Source organism: Stegostoma tigrinum, chromosome 9, assembly GCF_030684315.1.
Source record: "Stegostoma tigrinum isolate sSteTig4 chromosome 9, sSteTig4.hap1, whole genome shotgun sequence".
Lineage (NCBI taxonomy): Eukaryota > Metazoa > Chordata > Chondrichthyes > Orectolobiformes > Stegostomatidae > Stegostoma > Stegostoma tigrinum.
The window spans coordinates 39,108,410-39,132,967 of NC_081362.1; the positions used below are offsets into that span (position 1 = coordinate 39,108,410).

General features: G+C 42.3%; 1 protein-coding gene across 4 annotated transcripts in view; it reads left to right on the forward strand.

The window, feature by feature from the left end:
- Positions 1–24,558, forward strand: part of LOC125454879 (ribosomal protein S6 kinase alpha-2) — a 427,165-nt gene that overhangs the window by 387,656 nt on the left and 14,951 nt on the right. For all 4 annotated transcript variants that reach the window (XR_009446145.1, XR_009446144.1, XR_007248111.2 and 1 more), the window contains 3 exons: positions 12,772–12,933; positions 18,365–18,441; positions 22,390–22,507. Coding sequence is in view for 1 of the 4 variants with exons in the window: in XM_059648491.1 (XP_059504474.1) it covers positions 12,772–12,933; positions 18,365–18,441; positions 22,390–22,507 (357 nt within the window). In the remaining 3 variants the exon portion in view is untranslated. The remainder of the gene's footprint in view (positions 1–12,771; positions 12,934–18,364; positions 18,442–22,389; positions 22,508–24,558) is intronic.

A 24,558-nucleotide genomic window follows, 5' to 3' on the forward strand; every position in this document is an offset into this window, starting at 1 on the left:
TGGAAATTAGGAACAGCAAGGGGGTAGTCACCTCGTTAGGGGTTTACTACAGGCCCCCCAATAGCAGCAGGGAGATTGAAGAAAGCATAGGTCGGCAGATTTTGGGAAAGTGTGGACGTAGTAGGGTTGTTGTAATGGGTGACTTTAACTTTCCTAATATTGATTGGAACCTCCTTCGAGCAGAAGATTTGAATGGAACTGTTTTTGTAAGGTGTGTTCAGGAGGGTTTCCTAACGCAGTATGTTGACAGGCCGACGAGGGGAGAGGCCATTCTAGACTTGGTGCTCGGAAACGAGCCGGGGCAGGTATCAGATCTTGTGGTGGGAGAGCATTTTGGTGATAGTGACCATAACTGCCTCACATTCTACGTAGCTATGGAGAAGGAGAGGATTAGGCAAAATGGGAGTATATTTAATTGGGGAAGAGGAAACTATGACTCGATTAGACATGAGTTAGGAAGCATGGACTGGGAGCAATTGTTCCATGGTAAAGGCACTATAGGCATGTGGAGACTGTTTAAGGAACAGTTGTTGCGAGTGATGAATAAATATCTCCCTCTGAGACAAGCAAGAAGGGGTAAGATAAAGGAACCCTGGATGACGAGAGCGGTGGAGCTTCTCGTTAAAAGAAAGAAGGTAGCTTACATAGGTGGAGGAAGCTAGGATCAAGCTCAGCTCCAGAGGATTATGGGCAGGCGAGGAAAGAGCTCAAATATGGTCTGTGGAGAGCCAGGAGGGGGCTCGAGAAAGGCTTGGCAGAACGGATTACGGAGAACACAAAGGCATTTTATACTTACGTGAGGAATAAGAAAATGGTCAAAGAAAGAGTAGGGTCGATCAGGGATAGCACAGGGAACTTGTGTGTGGAGTCTGAGGACGTAGGGGAAGCCCTAAATGAGTTTTTTGCTTCTGTCTTATGAAAGAAACGAACTTTGTAGTGAATGAAACCTTTGAAGAGCAGGTGTGCATGCTGGAAAGGATAGAGATAGAAGAAGCTGATGTGCTGAAAATTTTGTCAAACATTAAGATTGACAAGTCACCAGGCCCGGACCAGATTTGTCCTCAGCTGCTTTTGGAAACGAGAAATGCAATTGCTTCGCCGCTTGTGAAGATCTTTGCATCCTCACTCTCCACTGGAGTCGTACCGGAGGACTGGAGACAGGCAAATGTAATTCCTCTCTTCAAGAAAGGAAATACAGTTACAGACCAGTAAGTCTCAAGTCTGTCGTCTGCAAGGTGTTAGAAAGGATTCTGAGAAATAGGATTTATGACCATCTGGAAGAGCATGGCTTGATTAAATGCAGTCAACACGGCTTTGTGAGGGCAGATCATGCCTCACAAACCTTATCGAGTTCTTTGAGGATGTGACTAGAAAAGTTGATGAGGGTCGTGCTGTGGATGTGGTGTATATGGACTTCAGTAAGGCATTTGATAAAGTTCCCCATGGTAGGCTCATTCAGAAGGCCAGGAGGAATGGGATACAGGGGAACTTAGCTGTCTGGATACAGAATTGGCTGGCCAACAGAAGACAGCGAGTGGTAGTAGAAGGAAAATATTCTGCCTGGAAGTCAGTGGTGAGTGGTGTCCTAAGGGACTCTGTCCTTGGGCCTCTACTGTTTGTAATTTTTATTAATGACTTGGATGAGGGGATTGAAGGATGGATCAGCAAGTTTGCAGACAACACGAAGGTTGGAGGTGTCGTTGACAGTGTAGAGGGCTGTTGCAGGCTGCAGCGGGACATTGACAGGATGCAGAGATGGGCTGAGAGGTGGCAGATGGTGTTCAACCTGGATAAATGCGAGGTGATGCATTTTGGAAGGTCGAATTTGAAAGCTGAGTACAGCATTAAGGATAGGATTCTTGGCAGTGTGGAAGAACAGAGGGATCTTGGTGTGCAGGTACATAGATCCCTTAAAATGGCCACCCAAGTGGACAGGGTTGTTAAGAAAGCATATGGTGTTTTGGCTTTTATTAACATGGGCATTTAGTTTAAGAGTCATGAGATCTTGTTGCAGCTCTATAGAACTTTGGTTAGACCGCACTTGGAATACTGCGTCCAATTCTGGTCGCCCTATTATAGGAAAGATGTGGATGCTTTGGAGAGGGTTCAGAGGAGGTTTACCAGGATGCTGCCTGGACTGGAGGGCTTATCTTATGAAGAGAGGTTGACTGAACTCGGACTCTTTTCATTGGAGAAAAGGAGGAGGAGAGGGGACCTAATTGAGGTATACAAGATAATGAGAGGCATAGATAGAGTTGATAGCCAGAGACTATTTCCCATGGCAGAAAAGGCTAACATGAGGGGTCATAGTTTTAAGCTGGTTGGAGGAAAGTATAGAGGGGATGTCAGAGGCGGGTTCTTTACACAGAGAGTTGTGAGAGCATGGAATGCGTTGCCAGCAGCAGCTGTGGAAGCAAGGTCATTGGGGTCATTTAAGAGACTGCTGGACATGCATACGGTCACAGAAATTTGAGGGTGCATACATGAGGATCAATGGTCAGCACAACATTGTGGGCTGAATGGCCTGTTCTTTGCTGTACTGTTCTATGTTCTATGTTCTATGTTCTAAAATATTGATTTAGTAACTCTGTCATTTCTGTGTTCCCCATTATTAATTCCCTAGTCTCTTCCTCAAAGGGACCAACATTCACTTTCCCTATCTTCTTCCTTTTTATATATTTACAGATGCTTGCTATCCATTTTTATATTTTGCATTAGTTTTCTTTCTAATTTATCTTGGTTCTCTTTATGATGTTCATAAATTATAGAAAGTCTAATGGGGATTCTGCCAAAGCATAGATAACTATTATTCATCCACCTTTTATGTTTAATGCTCACAATTGTCAGCCAGAGATTACTCATAAATGAATCGATTCTTTTGCCCAGTTTTTATAGCCAGAGATTGAATTTAGTCCCTTTAATGTTTTGATGAAGTCTAAAATACACAAAAGTTTCAATAATAGCCTCACACGAGGTTGTTTCCTCATTCATCCCTGCCTTTTTAGCATATCATCTGCAGTGCTACCAACTATGTACAAAAAGGTAATGATTTGATTCTTGTTATTTTCACTTGCTGGGTCCAAAGCCCATGTAAAACATTTTGTCCAGTTTTCATTGTCTGGCTACTTGAGGCCCTCTAGATTGTCAAACATGGTAGAGAGGTGTCCATGCTCACCATGAGTCAAGGTTTGCATTTCCCACACTGCTCTCTTTGGGCTGTCTTCATGATTATCTGCCTCTGGCCTGATTATCTGCTTGTTCTTGAACTCCTTCACCCACTGTTGTCTGTGTTTGCTACTGACATTTAGGCCTTTTGCAGCTGTTTTATGATGCTTTTCTGATTAGTTACTTATTGCCTCCGTTTCTTATTGTTGAAGTTGCTGTTGCTCACAAACTATTGTTCACGTTGGATTGTCTTGGAAGAGCTAGCATATCTTGCTCTAGTGAGAGAGCTCATTGGAGGCAGAGATCCTTTTAAAAGAACATTTACATTTACAGAATTACTAGCCAAAATCAGAGCCAGCACCCACCTCATTCTCATTTCCCCGACAAAGTCATAATACAGGTCCTTATACGTGCTGTAGAAAATCTCCTGAATCCTACATTTTTGGACGTTGACAATGAGGTATCAGAATGGTGTGTTGCCTTCCTGGTGCCAGGATCAAGGATACCTCAGAGAGATTATCAGCAAGGCGGCTAAACCCGAGACTCTACAACTGTAGTGTCTCCCACCCGCCCTCCTCCTCTAACCTAGTTAATAAGGTAAGGTTCATTCTAAACTTTCTCTATTGAATATAAGTTTGTTATTAATTTGTTATTATTACTTGAATTAAGCTTTCTACTTTAGTACTGAATGGGTATTCAGGTAAGTGGGGTATGGATGCTAGGGCAGTTGCTTGCTCCTCTTGCAGAATGTGGCAGGTGGGAGACATGGCATGCGTCTCCGCTGGCTACATCTGCGGGAAGTGCACCCAACTACAGCTCCTTGAAAACCGTGTTAGGGAAATCGAGCTGGAGCTGGATGAATTACGGATCATTCGGGAGGCAGAGGGGGTAATTGAGAGGAGTTACTGGGAGTTGGTCACTCCTAAGGCTCAGGACAAGGATAGATGGGTTACAGTTAGGGGGAGGAAAGGGGACAGACAGACAGTGCAGAGATCCCCTGTGGGCATTCGCCTCAGCAATAAGTATATCATTTTGGATACTGCTGGGGGGGATGACCTACCAGAGGAAAGTCATAGTAGTCAGTTCTCTGGCATTGAGCCTGACGCTGTGGAAAAGAAGGGAAGGGGGCAGAATAGAAAAGTACTCGTGGTAGGGGACTCGATAGTTAGGGGAATCGACAGGAGATTTTGTGGTCAGGATCGGGATTCCCGGAAGGTATGTTGCCTCCCTGGTGCCAGGGTCCGGGACGTCTCCGATCAGGTGTATAAGGTTCTAAAAGGGGAGGGTGAACAGCCAGAAATCGTGTTACATATTGGCCCTAATGATATAGCCAGAAATAGGACTGAGGATATAAAAAGTGATTTCAGGGAGTTAGGATGGAAGCTGCAAAGCAGGACGAACAGAGTAGTGTTCTCTAGTTTACTACCGGTGCCACGAGATAGCGAGGCGAGGAACAGGGAGCGGGCGCAGCTTAACACGTGGCTACGCAGCTGGTGTAGGAGGGAGGGCTTCAGATATGTAGATAATTGGGATGCCTTCTGGGGAAGGTGGGACCTGTACAAGAAGGACGGGTTGCATCTGAACTGGAAGGCGACCAATGTCCTGGGTGGAAGGTTTGCTCGAGTAGTTCGAGAGGGTTTAAACTAGTATGGCAGGGGGGTGGGAACCTGAGCTGTATACCGGAGGTGAGAGTTGATGCAGGTGAGGCAGTAGCAAGAGGTAGACCAGCTAGTGGGAAGGATTTTCCTGGGAAGGAACCAAGGGATCAGTTAAAGTGTGTTTGATTTAACGCAAGGAGTATCAGGAATAAAAGTGATGAACTTAGAGCATGGATCAGTACCTGGTGCTGTGATGTTGTGGCCATAACAGAGACATGGGTTTCTCATGGGCAGGAATGATTGCTGGATGTTCCAGGGTTTAGAACATTTAAAAAGAATAGGGAGGGGGGAAAAAGAGGAGGGGGTGTATCACTACTAATCAGAGAGGGTATCACAGCTACAGAAGCTTCCATTGTCGAGGAAGATCTGCCTACTGAGTCAGTATGGGTGGAAATTAGGAACAGCAAGAGAGTAGTCACCTTGTTAGGGGTTTACTACAGGCCTCCCAATAGCGGCAGGGAGATTGAAGAAAGCATAGGTCGACAGATTTTGGAAAAGTGTGGATGTAGTAGGGTTGTTGTAATGGGTGACTTTAACTTTCCTAATATTGATTGGAACCTCCTTCGAGCAGAAGATTTGAATGGAGCTGTTTTTGTAAGGTGTGTTCAGGAGGGTTTCCTAACGCAGTACGTTGACAGGCCGACGAGGGGAGAGGCCATTGTAGACTTGGTGCTTAGAAACGAGCCGGGGCAGGTATCAGATCTTGTGGTGGGAGAGCATTTTGGTGATAGTGACCATAACTGCCTCACATTCTACATAGCTATGGAGAAGGAGAGGATTAGGCAAAATGGAAGGATATTTAATTGGGGAAGAGGAAACTATGACGCGATTAGACATGAGTTAGGAAGCGTGGACTGGGAGCAATTGTTCCATGGTAAGGGCACTATAGACATGTGGAGACTGTTTAAGGAACAGTTGTTGCGAGTGATGAGTAAATATGTCCCTCTGAGACAAGCAAGAAGGGGTAAGATAAAGGAACCTTGGATGACGAGAGTGGTGGAGCTTCTTGTGAAAAGGAAGAAGGCAGCTTACATAAGGTGGAGGAAGCTAGGGTCAAGTTCAGTTAGAGAGGAGTACACGCAGGTAAGGAAGGAGCTCAAAAATGGTCTGTGGAGAGCCAGGAGGGGGCACGAGAAAGGCTTGGCAGAACGAATTAGGGAAAACACAAAGGCATTTTACACTTACGTGAGGAATAAGAGAATGGTCAAAGAAAGAGTAGGGCCGATCAGGGATAGCATAGGGAACTTGTGTGTGGAGTCTGAGGACGTAGGGAAAGCCCTAAATGAGTTTTTGCTTCTGTCTTTACGAAAGAAAAGAACTTTGCAGTGAATGAAACCTTTGAAGAGCAGGTGTGCATGCTGGAATGGAAAGAGATAGAGGAAGCTGATGTGCTGAAAATTTTGTCAAACATTAAGATTGACAAGTCGCCAGGCCCGGACCAGATTTGTCCTCGGCTGCTTTGGAAAGCGAGAAATGCAATTGCTTCGCCACTTGCGAGGATCTTTGCATCCTCGCTATCCACTGGAGTCGTACCGGAGGACTGGAGAGAGGCAAATGTAATTCCTCTCTTCAAGAAAGGGAATAGGGAAATCCCCGGCAATTACAGACCAGTAAGTCTCACGTCTGTCGTCTGCAAGGTGTTAGAACGGATTCTGAGAGATAGGATTTATGACCATTTGGAAGAGCATGGCTTGATCAAATGCAGTCAACACGGCTTTGTGAGGGGCAGATCATGCCTCACAAACCTTATCGAGTTCTTTGAGGATGTGACTAGAAAAGTTGATGAGGGTCGTGCTGTGGATGTGGTGTATATGGACTTCAGTAAGGCATTTGATAAAGTTCCCCATGGTAGGCTCATTCAGAAGGTCAGGAGGAATGGGATACAGGAGAACTTAGCTGTCTGGATTCAGAATTGGCTGGCCAACAGAAGACAGCGAGTGGTGGTAGAAGGAAAATATTCTGCCTGGAAGTCAGTGGTGAGGGGTGTCCCACAGGGCTCTGTCCTTGGGCCTCTACTGTTTGTAATTTTTATTAATGACTTGGATGAGGGGATTGAAGGATGGGTCAGCAAGTTTGCAGACGACACAAAGGTTGGAGGTGTCGTTGACAGTATAGAGGGCTGTTGCAGGCTGCAGCGGGACATTGACAGGATGCAGAGATGGGCTGAGAGGTGGCAGATGGAGTTCAACCTGGACAAATGCGAGATGATGCATTTTGGAAGTTTTGAATTTGAAAGCTGAGTATAGGATTAAGGATAGGATTCTTGGCAGTGTGGAGGAACAAAGGGATCTTGGTGTGCAGATACATAGATCCCTTAAAATGGCCACCCAAGTGGACAGGGTTGTTAAGAAAGCATATGGTGTTTTGGCTTTCATTAACAGGGGCATTTAGTTTAAGAGTCGTGAGATCTTGTTGCAGCTCTATAAAACTTTGGTTAGACCGCACTTGGAATATTGCATCCAGTTCTGGTCGCCCTATTATAGGAAAGATGTGGATGCTTTGGAGAGGGTTCAGAGGAGGTTTACCAGTATGCTGCCTGCACTGGAGGGCTTATCTCATGAAGAGAGGTTGACTGAGCTCGGACGCTTTTCATTGGAGAAAAGGAGGAGGAGAGGGGACCTAATTGAGGTATACAAGATAATGAGAGGCATAGATAGAGTTGATAGCCAGAGACTATTTCCCAGGGCAGAAATGGCTAACACGAGGGGTCATAGTTTTAAGCTGGTTGGAGGAAAGTATAGAGGGGATGTTAGAGGCGGGTTCTTTACACAGAGAGTTGTGAGAGCATGGAATGCATTGCCCGCAGCAGTTGTGGAAGCAAGGTCATTGGGGTCATTTAAGAGACTGCTGGACATGCGTATGGTCACAGAACTTTGAGGGTGCATACATGAGGATCAATGATCGGCACAACATTGTGGGCTGAAGGGCCTGTTCTGTGCTGTACTGTTCTATGTTCTATGTTCTATTGCAGATTATTCTCAAAGGGGAGAGGCACCAGCGGAAGGTCATTGTACACATTAGAACTAATGACTTAGGAAGAGAAAAAAATGAGATTCTGAGGAGGCAATATAAGAAATTAGGCAGAAATTTAAAAAATACTTCCTCAAGGTTCAAAATATCTAGGTTACTCCCAGTGACACAAGCTAGTGAGACTAGCAATAGGAGGATAGGCCAGATGAATGCATGGCTGATGAGTTGGTGTAGAGGAGAAGGACTCACATTTTTCAATCATTGGAATCTCTTCTGGGGTGTAAGTGACACGAATTGGAAGGGGACCAATATACTGCTGTGGAAATTCACTAGAGCTGCTCGCGAGGATATAAACAAGTAGGGAGGGGTGCTGCTGTGGTGGCAGCAAACCTGGGGAGAGAGCGAGGAATGTGATCAATCTTAGACTGGTGCAGTTGAGAAAGGAGCAAGTCAAACAGTCGAGGCAGACAGGAACAAAACAGTGAACAAAGTAGGACTGATAAATTAAACTACTTATTTCAATCCAAGAGGCCTAACAGATAAGGCAGATGAAGTCAGGACATGGTTGGGAATATGGGACTGGGATATCATAGCAATTACAGAAAGTGGCTCTGGGCAGGTCATGGTTGGGAACATGGGACTGGGATATCATAGCAATTACAGAAATTGGCTCAGGGATAGACAGGACCAGCAGCTTGATGTTCCACGGTAGTGATACTATAGGAAGAATAGAAAGGTGGGGCAAGAGACAAGGGGCGCATGTTTAACTAGGGATGACATTACGGCTATACTTAAGAAGGATATTCCAGGGAGCATGTCCAGGGAAGTTATTTAGATGGAACTGAGAATTAAGAAGGGGATGATCACCTTATTTGGATTGTACCTCAGATCCCCAAATAGTCACTGTGAAATTGAGAAGCAAATTTGTAAAGAGATCTCCATTATCTGTAAGAATAATCAGGGTGTAATGGTAGGGGATTTTAACATAGACTGGGACTGCCATAGTGTTAATGGCTTGGATGGAGAGGAGTTTGTTAAGTGTGTACAAGAAAATGTTCTGATTCAGTATGTGGATGTGCCTAGTGTTGGGCAATAAGGCAGGGCAAGTGGCTGAGGTGTCAGTGGGGGTGCACTTTGAGACCAGTGATCGTAACTTTGTTAGTTTCAAAATAATCTTGGAAAAGGATAGACCAGGGTCTAAAAGTTAAAGTTCTATACTGGAGTAAGGCCAATTTTGATGGTATTAGGCACAAACTTTCAAAATTTGGTTGTGTGGCGGGCGGAGTGGGGTGGAGATATTCACAGGTAAAGGGATGACTGAAAAGTAGGAAGCCTTCAAAATGAGACAATGCGAGTACAGAGACAATATGTTCCTGTTAGGATGAAGGGCAAGGCTGGTAAGTGTAGGGAATGCTGGATGACTAGAGAAATTGAGGTTCTGGCCAAGAAAAAGAAGGAAGTATATGTCAGGTATAGACAACAGGGATTGAGTAAATCCCTAGAAGAGTATAAAGGCAGTAGAAGTATACTTAACAGGGAAATCAAGAGGGCAAAAAAGGGACATGAGACAGCTTTGGCAGATAGGGTAAGGCGAATCGAAAAGGTTTCTACAAATACAATTAAGGACAAAAGGGTAACTAGGGAGACAGTAAAGCCCTGTAGAGATTAGCATGGCTGCCTATGTGTGAAACCGCAGGAGATGGGGGAGATGTTAAATGAGCATTTTGCATTAGTGTTTACCATGGAGAAGGATATGGAAGCAAGAGAACTTGGGGAAATAAATAGGAAAATCTTGAAAAATGTCCATATTACAGACCAGGAGGTGCCAGACGTCTTAAAACGCATAAGGGTTCATAAATTCCCGGGACCTGATCGGGTGTACCCTAGAACTTTGTGGGAAGTGAGGAAAGTGATTGCTGGGGCCCTTGCTGAGGTATAAGTATCATCGATAGCCACAGGTGAGGTGCTGGAAGACTGGAGGTTTGCTAATGTGGTGCCACTATTTAAGAAAGGTGGTAAGGAAAAGCCAGGGAACGATTGAGTAGTGAGCCTGACATCAGTGGTGGGCAGGTTGTTGGAAGGGATCCTGAGGGACAGGATTTACATGTATTTCAAAAGGCAGGGACTGATTAGGGTTAGTCAATGTGGCATTGTGCATAGGAAATCGCATTTCATCAATTTAAGTGAGTTTTTTGACGAAGTGACGAAGAGGATTGATGTGGTGGACATGATCTATATGGATGTCAGTAAGGCATTCGACAAGATTCCACGCCGATTGACTGGTTAGCAAGCTCAGATCATATGGAATACAGGGAGAACTAGCCATTTGGATACAGAAATGCCTCACAGGTAGAAGACAGAGAGTTGGGTCTAGGGTTCCTTTTCAGACTGTGACTTGTAACCAGTGGTGTGCCACAAGGATTGGTGCTGGCTCCACTACTTTTTGTCAATTTTATAAATGATTTGGATGTGAAGATAAGAGGTATGGTTAGGAGGTTTACAAATGACACCACAATTGGTGGGGTAATAAACAGCCAAGAAGGTTATCTGAGAGTACAATGGAACCTTGATCAGATGGGCTGATGGGCTGAGAAGTGGCAGATGGAGTTTAATTTACATAAATGTGAGGTGCTGCATTTTGGAAAGTCAAGTCAGCGCAGGACCTGACTTAATCGTAAGACCCTGGGGAGTGTTGCCAAACAAAGACACCTTAGATAGCAGGTTCATAGTTCCTTGAAAGTGGAGTCCCAAGTATACAGGATTGTGAAGAAGACATATGGTATGCTTACCTTTATTGATCAGAGCACAGGAGTTGGGAGGTCATGTTGTGGCTATATGGAACATTGGTTCAGGCACTTTTAGAATACTGCGTGCAATTCTGGTCTCCCTGCTAATAGGAAGGATGTTGTGAAATTTGAAAGCGTTCAGAGAAGATTTTCAATAATGCTGCTAGGGTTGCAGGGTTTGAGCTATAGGGAGACGCTGAATAGGCTGGGGCTATTTTCCCTGAAGCATCGGAGGCTGAGGGGTAACCATATAAAGGTTTATAAAACCACAATGGGCATATAAGATGAATAGCCAAAGTGTTTTCCCCAAGGTAGTGGAGTCCAAAACTGGAAGGCATAAGGTGAGAGGGGAAAGATTTAAAAAGGAACTAAGGGTTAATTTTTTAACGCAGAGGATTGTGCGTGTATGGAATGAGCTGCCAGAGGAAGTGGTGGAGTCTGGTACAATTACAACATTTAAAACGCATTTGGATGAATACAAGAATAGTAACAGTTTAAACGGATATGAGCCAAATGCTGGCAAATGGGTCTAGATTTATTAAGGATATCTGGTCAGCATGGACAAGTTGGACTAAAGGGTCTGTTTCCAAGCTGTGTAAGTCTATGACTATGATAATAACCAATAGAATCTTAATCCATATAAATGAATTTAACTCCAATTAAGTAACAAAGCCCTAATGGGGATGTTAACTTCACTCTGAGGCAGTCCTATTTTCTCGTCGGGTGTAGGCCAAAATGAAGGGAACAAGGAAACTGCCGAGGTCCATGATCTTGCTCTCTTTTGAAGATAGGACTGTGGATTGTTTAAGCTGCTTCTTGCCCAGATTTCTCCTGGCTTTCATGCACTATCTCTTTATAACTAGGCACTCCCTGGAGCCACTTCTGATCCCTTACCCTAGAGCCAGTAGGAATCCAGGAACCACATGTTTTTCTTCAGGCTTCCTGCTCAGAATGCTGATGAGATTTTGGTGATTAAAATTCTCTTGCTGCCATCCTGCTGCAGGCCTTTGAGAAATTAACTGAAGCCAGTGGGGTCCTGCAAAAAACCCCACTGTCATTAAAGTTCTTTTCAACGTGCAACATATTTCAAGCAAACAGGTGTTACGGGTTTACGGTCTCTCCTGTAGCTTAGTGTCAACACTCTTGCCTGTGAGCCACAGGCTATGAAGTTGAGTTTCGCTCCAGAGACTTGAACACAAAATCTAAACTGGCACTTCATTACAATGGAGTGCCATTACGTCAAAAGTACCAGCTTTTAGCTGGGTCATTTAAGTCCCATCTGCCCCGTCTGCTCAATACCCTAAAGCTTTTTGCAGGAGTTTGCTGACCGTAAAATTCACTGCTGACTTTCCTCAGTTACAACAGTGAATACATTCACTATAAAGTCATTTCTGGTATCCTAAAGTTGTGAAAGATGTCATATAAATGCAAGATTTTAGTTTCCCCTTAGCTTAGTTTAGAAAGGTTTAAGCACATTTCCATTCATTCTGTGCTTTCTTGATGACTGCAAAACTCCTGTGTGGAATGAATATAGGCAATTTCAACGCAGGTCCAGCTGGAAGTAGTCAGGAATGTGCTATGGTGAACACCGAAAATTTCATTTTGCTATATCAGTGTTACTTCAGTGTTAGTTTGGGGACTAAGCCAGGAAAGAAAACATTCTATGTCATATTCATTCTGTTATCTTGCTCATACTCTGCTTGACCTGAGCCTATTTGATGCTGATACTTGGTGCTAAAAATGAAAAGTATTTAACTGTCTGGAATTGACATTCTTTATCCTGACAAGTACCGGAATAAGTGTTTGGGTGGGATTTCCTTTACATTTGAAATTCTTCTGTGTGCTATTTTTTGGTTAATGCATTGACATAAAATTCTCCGTGCACAATTTTAAACAAACAGCAATAAATCCACTTCTCTAGAAAGAACTTGATAGCATGTAGAGAGTGATTGTCACTTTCACTGTCTGGGCTGTTTCCAGATGAGGCAGACAATCTATGCTGCTAAAGTATTGCCCAGACAGTGAAGGTGTAAGTTACTGGCTGCAGATTCTGCGCTAGAATACCCAGCATTAAACATCATTGTAGAAGCCAGCAAAGGAAACACTCACTGACATCAGGAAATCACAGAGCTGCAGCTTGATCACTTGTGATTTATAGTAGATGATTCAGTGCTGCATTCTCATTCCTGTAGGTTGTTCATCGAGATTTGAAGCCAAGTAACATTTTGTATGTGGATGAATCAGGAAATCCAGAATCCATTCGAATTTGTGACTTTGGTTTTGCTAAGCAACTCCGAGCTGAGAATGGCCTTCTAATGACTCCATGTTATACTGCCAACTTTGTCGCACCTGAGGTAGGGAGCTTTACAATTCCTTACGGTGTTTTGCTGAAGAGCTTAAACAGAATTCACCAATGTTGTAAACTGATGCTTGTTTAGAATGGCATTTTGTCCAGAGGTGTTAATATTTCCAACATTTTCTTGAAAATGTCTCCTATTTACATAAAGATTGGTGTATTCAAGTGCATTGATCAGAACTGTAATAATGTTGTTATCCTACCAAGGTATTTTTTACACAAACAACACCGTCACATTTTATTTCCTCTGGAACATATTACTAACTACTCTGTGGGAGTTAGCTCCTTGTATGTTTGGGTAAGTACTCATGATAACATTTCCATGCATATAAAAATAGGTATTCCATAGCATGATTGAAAAACACAAGTAATTACCTTTTAGATATTTTAAACACTAAAGATGCCAATCTATTTCTACTGCTTTGCATTTTGGGATTTTTCAAACATTTTCTTTGGAAAGTATTTAGGTAAGTATGGTAAGTGAACTTTAAAGTCAGTTATTTCAGTCACACTGTAGCTTTAGAATAAAGGTATATTGATAAGTTTACTCAAAATATCTTCATAACCTTAATGGGAATGTAAATAGTTTCAGTTCATGTTTAGAAAATGCCTTTTTGTTGCAACAAGATTGAAGGTCCAATGAGGAATGTCAAAATTCCTCTCTATTTTCTGCAAAGTCTGGACTGAACTGTTTCGAACTTATTGCACTTACTTATAGATAATTTACAAATAAAGTGTATTTTGCAATAAAGAATAAAGCCACTGAAATGGGAATTCACAAAGATCTCTAACAACAAGGAATGTTTCACTTCATTTTGCTACTTTCAAAGAGCATTCACAATAGCCAAGGTTTCAGAGAGGAAAAGATCTTCCCAGCAAAATACATAAAGTTCAGCACACTTATGTGGTTAGTGAAGCATATTTTCTTATTTATTGAACTGAAACATAAACAGCTTGACAATTTGTATCTAATATTTAATTGTTAATGTTATGGATCTGCCTTTCACAAGATTGCAAAAGAGGAAGCAGCATGTTCTGTTCGTATGAATGTTGTCTCATTGTTACACAATCTCGAGGTTTGGCAAACATATAGCTGAATAGTGGGTAGCAGGAGTAAACTTTATCATCAAGGATATGTATTTGTTTCCAGCAACGGCTTCTGATGCTATACCAGAGGAGATCATCGAAAAGCTACTTGTAGCAATGTTCACCCACTGCTTTCATAAATAATGTGTTCTGTTGTCTCAGAAATGTAACATGAGCACAGGGTGACGGGGCAATTTCTATGTGACCAAGTTCAGTACCACACCGTGCAATTGCCAGCTGTGTCATTGAGGAGCGTCATCTTATTCTGTTTAAATTTCATTCATTTACAGACATATGTCCTCTGCATTACCAATCATCTCTTAAGAAATTTCAAGAGAAATATGATGCATGATACAATAGGGCTTCTAAAGAAATGGTAGTCATTCAATCCGTTCAGTGTGGAAGTTGGGCATTTGGCCCATCAAACCTATACCAACTATTCAAGGAGCAACCTACACAGACCCACCCCCCTGCCCCATCCCTGTAACCCTGCAATTTCCCATAGTTAATCTACCTAACCTGCATATTCCTGGACACTATGAGCAATTTCACACAGCCAATGCGCCTAAGCTGCACATCTTTGGACTGTGGGAGGAAACCAGAACACCCAGAGGAAACTGACGCAGACACAGGAAAATGTATAAACTCCACTTAGACAGTCATCTGTGGCTGGAATCAAACCTAGGCCTAGCACAGTGAGGCAGCAGTGCTAACCATTAATATCACAATGCCATCCTAGTCAGAAGTCAAAAGACATTGAACAGGCCTCCCATAAATGCAGAGAGTGCAAATATTCTGCCATGTTTAATAGACTATTAGAGTGCTCCATTATAAATGCTTCATAATTCTTCTACCGTTCTGTAATTTCCTTACAAATGTGACCTCTACACTTTTCCCATTATTTGGTGCCCTTTAGACTATAGAGTACAACAAACACTTTTTGTTCTCTACAACAAGCCAAATTAGATTTTGTCCTGGACCAGTGGGATATCTGATCTCTACAGCACTGAAATATTTGCCTTTATCAATACTGCTACCCGCCCCTCTTTACTTACTTTCCTACCTTTCTAAATTCCTTGTATCCAGTAATATTTAACAAGCAACTTTACCCTTCTTTGAGCTAGGATTCCCTTATAGCCACTGCATCATAACTATTCTTGTCTGTCTGTGCCTGTTACTTCACTAACTTATTTACCACACTCGACAATTTCACATGCAAACTGTTATGGACCAGCCCAAATCGCCTTCAAATATATCAAGGAGATACCCTAGACACTGCTTTCTTCTTACTTAATAGCAAGTGTAAGGCACTGTTTTGTTGGTTACACTACTCAGCTTTAAGCAAAATGCTTTTCATTCTTATTCTACAGTTAAAATACCAATGAATGAAAGAAGAATTGGTCCAACCTGCCTACACAGTCAGCTCATAAACAAACCCATTACTTCTCCAGTGTCACAAGGATGCCACTCAGAAACTGGAGGAGCAGCACCTCATATTTCGCCTTGGAAGCCTACAATCCAATAGTTTCAGCATGAACTTTACCAGTTTCAAACTCTCCCCACCCTGGCCTCATCCCATGCCCAACCCTCCCTCTCATCCCTGCCTCCTTGACCTGTCCGCCTTCTCTCCCACCTATCCAATCCTCCCACCCCACTGACCAATCCCCACCACTGCCTACTTGCACTCACTTATCACCATCCCACCTACCTTCCCAGCCCCACTTCTCCCCTCTCCATTGATTTCAGAGCTCCCTTCCCCCTCTGCCATTTCTGAGGAAAGATCCTGACCTGAAATGTCAGTTTTCTTGCTCCTCAGATGCTGTCTGGCCTGCTCTGTTCCTCCAGTTCCACACTGTGTTATCTCTGACTCTAGCATTGGCAGTTCTTACTGCCTCTGCTCCAACCATATCTCCTTTCTCAGTACCTGCCTATGCAGCCAGCTCATACATCTCTGAGTAACTTAACTATTAGAAACTTAACACAATTATAAATTATTTAACTAGTAAACAATAATTATTCCAATATAATAACACACCCTTGGAAAAGGCAAATTTACTGAAATAGATTGTCTCGCATGCAATGTTTCTCCAGTCTAGGAGGAAAGACCATCAGAAGAAAATTCTGGCAAAGGGAGACAACTCATGCATTTTGCGGTAGCAGAGAGAGATATATGGAAGCTTCAAAACCCCTACAACTTCTGAAAGCTAAACCAAAAACCCTGGTTCTGTGGAAGCCTGATCCCACTCGTTGATGCTTTTTCTATTGTTCCAGCTTCCAGCTTTAAAAAAAATTCAAGACCTGCCCAGCTGTTTACTTTGTTGGTTTGGAACAGACCACTATGCTCCTCTATCTCAACTTCACTCTCATAAAAATCCAGGACAAAATGCACCCCTTAAAGCCATAGTGTCATCACAACACACTGTCATTCTAACTAAGCCTTTATTACATTTTGCATTATGCGGAAACCACCAAATAGATTATTGTTTTGTTATCCAGAATGATGTATCTTTCCTAGTATCTGTGGACTTTGATGTTCCCCTTTAATATTCCACCTGGTTCCCACATCCCTTCCAAGTTAGTTAGATGTCTCTTCAGTATCAGTAGCAAATTACTCTGCAAGAAAATTCTGTTTAGGAGCAAGTAATATTGTCTCAGTAGATCCAATATCTACTGTAACTAATTCCAATGTTCCAAATGATCCCAAAGCCCTTCATCTTCAACCATCTGTTCATCCAGCATTCGTTTCCTTTATCCTCCTTTATACTCACGTAATTTCCTTCCTAGTTCCTTAAATTCTGACTGTAGCACTATGTAGCTCTTTCTATTTATATCAACAATGGCCATTGGTTGATCATCTTCCCATCTCGCCAGCCACTCAGTGACTCCTTGACCCTGGCACCTGGAGTACAGAACATCATTGTAGATTTACGTGCAGCAACAAATGCCTGTAGATTCCCATAAGTACTGGCTCTCCCATCTCTACGACTCTTCTAGTCTGCTCCAGTCCAGCTCCAGTCTGTTTCCTGACTCCATATGATTCTCATTCAGCTCCCAATTCTGTGTGTGTTTGATGCATATCCCAAATCCACCAATTGTGTTCTCAATTCCATTATCATTCCAATCTGACTTCTGACATTGTCTCTTTCTGATCCAGCTCTCAATTCTGCCCAACCCAGTCCAGCTCTTGGGTTCTAACCAATACAGTTCAACTCCCAACTTTGCCTCCTGTCCAATCCAGCTATCAACTCTGCCCAGTTCTGATCCAGCTCCAGGCTTTTCCATTTTCCAACTCACTCATCAGGTACCCCAAACACCCCAACCGCTTAAACAATTCACTCATACACTCCCACTGACAGACTGAGGGCTTCTGGGACAGTTAAACTGTAATTTAATAAAATACACCAGCTTTTGCAGGTTGTTTTCTCTGATCTCTTTGCTGGTGTTTCTCTGGATTCCCAACTGACTGATCCTGTAGGATCTTCCATCAGAAGATTAGAAAGAAATTGGAAGGGGTTAAGTAAGTTAGGTTTCATTTGGTTAGTGTTAGAAAGAATTCTTGATGCTGACTGGAAGATTTGGGCCTTTTAATCACATACATTCCTCTCCAGAGTGGGTTATCTGACATACCAAAACCTGTCACAGTTAAATTGTGTAAGTTGACGCATCCTTAGCAACTGGGATTGGCATGACAAACATTTGATAGTTCAATTCTCCCTGTCCTCCACCTAGCCCTCTCCTACCTGCCATGTGAGCAGGGAATGAGGAAAGGGAAATTTTCTTTAATGCCTTATGATGATAATTCATAGATTCCCTACAGTACAGGAAAGAGGCTATTTTGCCCATCGAGTCTGCACTGGCCCTCCAAAGAGCATCCCACCTAAACCCAGCCCCCTACCCTAACCCAGATAACAAGGTGTAGAGCTGGATGAACACAGCAGGCCAAGCAGCATCGGAAGCAGTAGGAAGGCTGACGTTTCGGGCCTAGACCCTTCTTCTACCCTATCCAAATGTTTTACCATGGCTAATCCACAAAGCCATCACATTCCTAATTACCAGAGACTTGGCTAAGCCACTTAACTTGCACATCTTGTGAGAGGAAACAAAATTGGCAAAAACCCACACAGATACAGGGAGAACATGCAAACACAGCACAGTTTCCCAAGGGTGGATCCAAACCCAAGTCTCTGGCACTGTGAAGCAGCAGTGCTAACCACTGAGCCACCATGCTGCCCTTATCATTGCTTTCCCAACAATTTCACCAACATAATTGAAAAATAAATTTCATTACTGAGCCATTGTATTGGTATAAGCTGAGTGATAGCTTCTTACCATTTCTGCTATAGGTGCTCAAGAGGCAAGGATATGATGCAGCCTGTGACATGTGGAGTTTGGGGATTCTACTTTACACCATGCTGGCAGGGTAAGGCAGTGAGTGTTTTCATCAACAGAATATGTGATCGGCCACCACAATGTGAAACAAGTAACATGAATTTATTTTTCTGCCCCTCTATGATGGAGTTGAAATCTTAGCGCCTTGCCAAATGGCCATGTCTGTTAAACTGAGGAACAAGATTGGGATATTCCTCTTGCTGGATGTAAATTATAGACATGCAAACAGTCAAGGAGATAGTAGAATAAATTTGAAGATAACCAAAATGTGAAGATAGATAGTGTTCATGATGGCATAAAATTATTTCGGGATATTGATAACCTAAGTAAATTGGCAAAACTTTGGCAGATGGAACTCAATGTTAGCAAACGTGAGGCTCTTCATTTTGGACCAAAAAAAAGGATAGATCAGGGTCCTTTCTAGACAGTACGAAATTAAATACAGTGGATGTCCAAACAAAAAAGACTTAGGGGTTCAGGTGCATAGATCTTTAAAATATCATGAAGAGGTGCAGAAAATAATCAAGAAAGCTAATGGAATGCTGGCCTTTATAGCTAGAGGATAGGAGTACAAGGAGGTGAACAATATGTTGAAATTACCCAAAGCCCCCTGCTTAGACCCCATTTGGAGTAATGTGAGCAGATCTGAGCACTACACCTTAAGAAAAATATATTGGCCTTGGAGGGAGTACAGCGTAGATTTACAAGAATGTTACATGGATTTTAGGGATTAGGTTGATGAAAGATTACACAAAATGGTCTGTTTTCTCTAGAATTTAAAAGGTTAAGGGGTGATTTGAACAAAGACTTCAACATATTAATAGGAATGGACAGGATCAATTAAGATAAACTGTTTTCACTGGTTGGGGATTCTAGAACTTGGGACGATGTCTAAGATTTTGGGCAAACTGCTCAAGAGAGATGTTAGGAAGCATGTCTACACGCAAAAGGTGGTAGATATTTGTAACTCTCTTGTACAAACAGTAGTGGCTGCTGGATTTGTTGTTAATTTCTAATCCGAGAAAGATAAATTTTGTTAAACAAGTTATTAAGGGATATGAGCCAAAGGCAGGTAAATGGCATTCAATCACAGAGCAGCCACAATCTCATTGAATGGTGGAAGAGGCTTGAGAGGCAAATGAGCTACTCCTATGCTTATGCTCCTAACCTCCTGAAAATGGCAGAAACATAAGGGTTGATAAAGGGTTTCAACTCTCCTAATATTAACTGGGGTAATTTCAGAGTGAAAAGGTGCAGAAATCTCAAAATCCATTCAAGAAAATCATTTTAGCCTCAACATAGCAAGTTCAACTAGGAGAAAGAACTCTGGACTTGCTTTTAGGAAACAAATCTGGAGAGTTGGAATGAATATCTGGAGGAAAGTGTTTCAGTGGCAATGATAACAATTCTATTAGATTTAGATGGATTCTGGAAAAAAGATCTGTGTAGGCCAATGTTAAAGGCTCATTTTGGCTGTCTAGAACATGATGGGCTGAGCAGCCTCCTTTGTGCTATAAGTCTTTATTTGCTCCTCTTAACTGCAGTTGAGACATGTATGCACCAGACAGCACTGGAATCTCATCCTGTCAGCTCCTTGCAGTGCCCTGAGAATCATTAAGCGAAGGGCTGTAAGTACATGATGATGACATTTCCCTTTAATTGCCACATGTGCCTTCCAAACAAATGTTCGAGGTACTTATGGCAACAATTAGTGGACGTACAACTGACTCTTTAATTTGGTGGCGAACTATTATCTGTTGGAGCTGCTGAAGGGATATGTACCTGCTAATACTGCACTGGAATCCTGATATTTTGCAACTCAAATTACATTTAGTGTTATGAAAAAAGGGAAATATTCAAACATTACATTATAATAGGATGATTCCCTTTTAAGCTTGTGACATGTGAGGATATTTTTGGAAATTACTGAAATTGCCTTGAAAATCTTCCAAATGTTCTTCACTGGATTTCCAGCTTTCTAACTGAGATGCTGTGAATGATTGTACTACCGACATTAACTGTTTACACCTCATGTACGTAACAGAATTCTTCGTGTTTGTACCATTTCTCATCATTCGTGCCAGATTTTGCATGTTATACCTAGCATTTCTACCTCATTTTCTATGAACACTTGCAGCTTAGTCAAGCCACCATTACCCCGACCCAAACTTGTTCAGTACTCCTTCTATCCCATCCTATTGGTATTTCACATTACTTGAGCTGCTCAATGCTTTTTTCTTCCTCTCCACTCATTGTGTCCTCTCAATTTCTATGTGCCCTTAACCTATCTTCATGACTGCTATTTCAATAAAAACAGTACTTAATTTAGGTCTCTGGTAGACTGTTTAATGGACAAATGAGCGTTGAAAAGCATTCTAATACTTCCATTGCTGACAAAAATTTTTGAATCAGTTGAGGTGTCTTAAACTGCATATTGCTTCCAGTATTTTAGAACTCTTTATATCTTAGACAGGCCTGTTGGAAGCCTAATCTTAGTGTTGAAATGAGAGGTAGCTTATCAGGAGAGAAGTGTAACAGCATGCCAGGCTTTTTACTTAGCTTACTGCTTAGATTTGGAGCAGGGAGTTCATCATCAGTCTGAGATGGTACCACAAAATGAGAGTCTCATGGTTCAGCAAGGCATTTATTTGGGGATTTGAATAATATCCCTGCATGAATTGATGTCTTGTGGAGAAGGGAGGAGGGAGAAATAGTTCAGCAGAGAAATCAGACAATTGTGAATCGTTAATTTCCAAAAATTTGAGATTTGAAAATGACAAATGGGGAGGATAGAGGTGACATAGTGAAATGACAGTAGAGGGCATACTGATTACCATCACGACACGTAACCCTCTCTGGTCCAGGCAAAAACCTCACAAGTGAATGTGCAGCACAAAAAGGAAAAAGAAGCAATGAGCCATAGCTCTCTATGTTTTCCCTGAATGCAGGGACTAAGAATGCTCCTGATTGAAAGCAAATAAAAATTGATTCATGTTTCCAGAAAAAAATGATTTTCTGTGTGATTTATGTCACAATGGGTTGGTTTTAAATTTAACTTCCTGCTTCAGAGAAACCAAGAAAGGCATCAGGTAAAATGAGGCCCGTCACTTTCTCCTCAAACTCTGCTGCTTTTCTTCTCTGCTCCAATTTTAACTTGTTCTTTCAAGGAGATTGGTAGGATCCAGTAAGAAGTTTGTGTGCTTCTCTTCAAATCTGTGGATTGGATCCAATGAGGGCTTCAACACCAAATCTACAAAATTCTACAAAAGCCTGCATGAATTAGCAATGACAGTTTCCTCATCAGTGTAGAGTTTCTGGGGGCTGGATCACGGTTTGAAAATGCCCAGCAGATAAATTTAAATAAATGAACTTAGGTTTCCTGTGGGCAAGAAGAAACTCACCTCATGACAAAAGGACGCCTTAGGCTTCCCTTGCCGCAAGGAACCCCCCAGTTCACTCAATGGCTTCCAGAAACTAGCTCATTTGTACTTGAGGGTGCTGAAAAACCATTCAACTCCCCGGACACTGTACCCCATCAAAATCCCATCCTTTAACAGATGTTGTACCCCTTTCAACTCACCATCGTTCTACAGAGACCCCATGTTAATTTCCTTGCCTCATCCCTTCTCAATTGTATCTGTAAGACTTTGCATGTTTTGGGGAGTATGATGCTTCTTAGAAAATTGTGAGTACATTGCTTTGATGCTTGACTCAGTGAAAACAGTAGACCTGAACTTTTAACCAAACTGTGTGTGTTTTTCCTGAGTCATCTGCTGCATGTCAACCCCCTATCAATGACATAGAAGCTGTGATAACATCTGTTTATAACATAGCCATATCAAACCAAGTGTAACTTTCAAAATATGGGATTGACAATAAACATTGTCAGGCAATGTTTTGAGTTTTTTAAGCAGTGTCCATAAAATAAAAACGTGAATGAAATCCAAAGGTTGGAATGAACTTTGTCCATCCCTATTAGATTCACACCATTTGCTAATGGGCCTGAAGATACTCCTGAAGAAATCTTGGCACGCATTGGAAGTGGGAAATATGCCCTCAGCGGAGGAAACTGGGATACAATTTCTGATGCTGCCAAGGTGAGTGTCACTAATGTAGGCAAACAGATAAATCACTGAGCTCTATTTTTCAAATACTGTGGGAAACATTGCTGGACAAAAAGTTACCTTGTATGATGCACGATGTTACTAGTGCGTAAATTAGACAGAAAGTGTAAAAAGCAAGAGGTATCCTGTGAATTATGTACTAGTGAAAGTTGCTGATCAGTCATCATTAATCGTGGCCTGATAACGTCACAAAAGAGTTTAATCCCGTGTGATTTTCATGATGTTGTACATCAGTTGTTCATTAAATTAACTGCAGAATGTTGTCCAATAATTAATCCTGTAACAATCATTTTAATAGACTGACAATTGTTAGTGAATGCCAATCTATCTCTGATACAGAAATGGAACAATTATAATTTAGAATTGTAGAAATTTGTAGCACAGGAAATCATTCAACCAACTTCTTGGCTAGCCACAAAGAGCTATCCAGTTTAATTTAACTCTCTAGCATTTGGTCCAAGCTCTGCAGGTTATAACATATAAAGGCACATTTAAATGTTTTAACTGCACTGGAGGTTTCTGCTTCTGCCAACCTTCCTAAGCAGTAAGTTTCAGATCCACAACACCCTCTATTACTTCCTGACCTTTTTATATTGTATCCCTCAGTTTTCAACACCTCTGCTTTCCCTGGTCCATAAAGAATAGACGCAGCCTACTGAAAAGGAAAATTCTGTAAATTTGAAATAAAACCTGAAAGCACTTGAACTACTGAATTGGTCTGGCAGTATCTATGGAGAAAGAAACAAAGTTACAATGATCAGCTCAATGGCTTTATTGTCAGAACATAGAACATAGAACATAGAACAGTACAGCACAGAACAGGCCCTTCAGCCCACAATGTTGTGCCAATCATTGATCCTCATGTATGCACCCTCAGATTTCTGTGACCATATGCATGTCCAGCAGTCTCTTAAATGACCCCAATGACCTTGCTTCCACAACTGCTGCGAGCAATGCATTCCATGCTCTCACAACTCTCTGTGTAAAGAACCCGCCTCTGACATCCCCTCTATACTTTCCTCCAACCAGCTTAAAACTATGACCCCTCGTGTTAGCCATTTCTGCCCTGGGAAATAGTCTCTGGCTATCAACTCTATCTATGCCTCTCATTATCTTGTATACCTCAATTAGGTTCCCTCTCCTCCTCCTTTTCTCCAATGAAAAGAGTCCGAGCTCAGTCAACCTCTCTTCATAAGATAAGCCCTCCAGTCCAGGCAACATACTGGTAAACCTCCTCTGAACCCTGTCCAAAGCATCCACATCTTTCCTATAATAGGGCGACCAGAACTGGACGCAGTATTCCAAGTGCGGTCTAACCAAAGTTTTATAGAGCTGCAACAAGATCTCACGACTCTTAAACTCAATCCCCCTGTTAATGAAAGCCAAAACACCATATGCTCTCTTAACAACCCTGTCCACTTGGGTGGCCATTTTAAGGGATCTATGTATTCACACACCAAGATCCCTCTGCTCCTCCACACTGTCAAGAATCCTATCCTTAATCCTATACTCAGCTTTCAAATTCAAAACTTCCAAAATGCATCACCTCACATTTATCCAGGTTGAACTCCATCTGCCACCTCTCAGCCCATCTCTGCATCCTGTCAATGTCCCGCTGCAGCCTGCAACAGCCCTCTATACTGTCAACGACACCTCCAACCTTTGTGTCGTCTGCAAACTTGCTGACCCATCCTTCAATCCCCTCATCCAAGTCATTAATAAAAATTACAAACAGTAGAGGCCCAAGGACAGAGCCCTGTGGAACACCACTCACCACTGACTTCCAGGCAGAATATTTTCCTTCTACTACCACTCGCTGTCTTCTGTTGGCCAGCCAATTCTGTATCCAGACAGCTAAGTTCCCCTGTATCCCATTCCTCCTGACCTTCTGAATGAGCCTACCATGGGGAACCTTATCAAATGCCTTACTGAAGTCCATATACACCACGTCCACAGCTCGACCCTCATCAACTTTTCTAGTCACTGTCTAGAACTGGGTAGAGTTAGAAATGTAATAGGTTTTG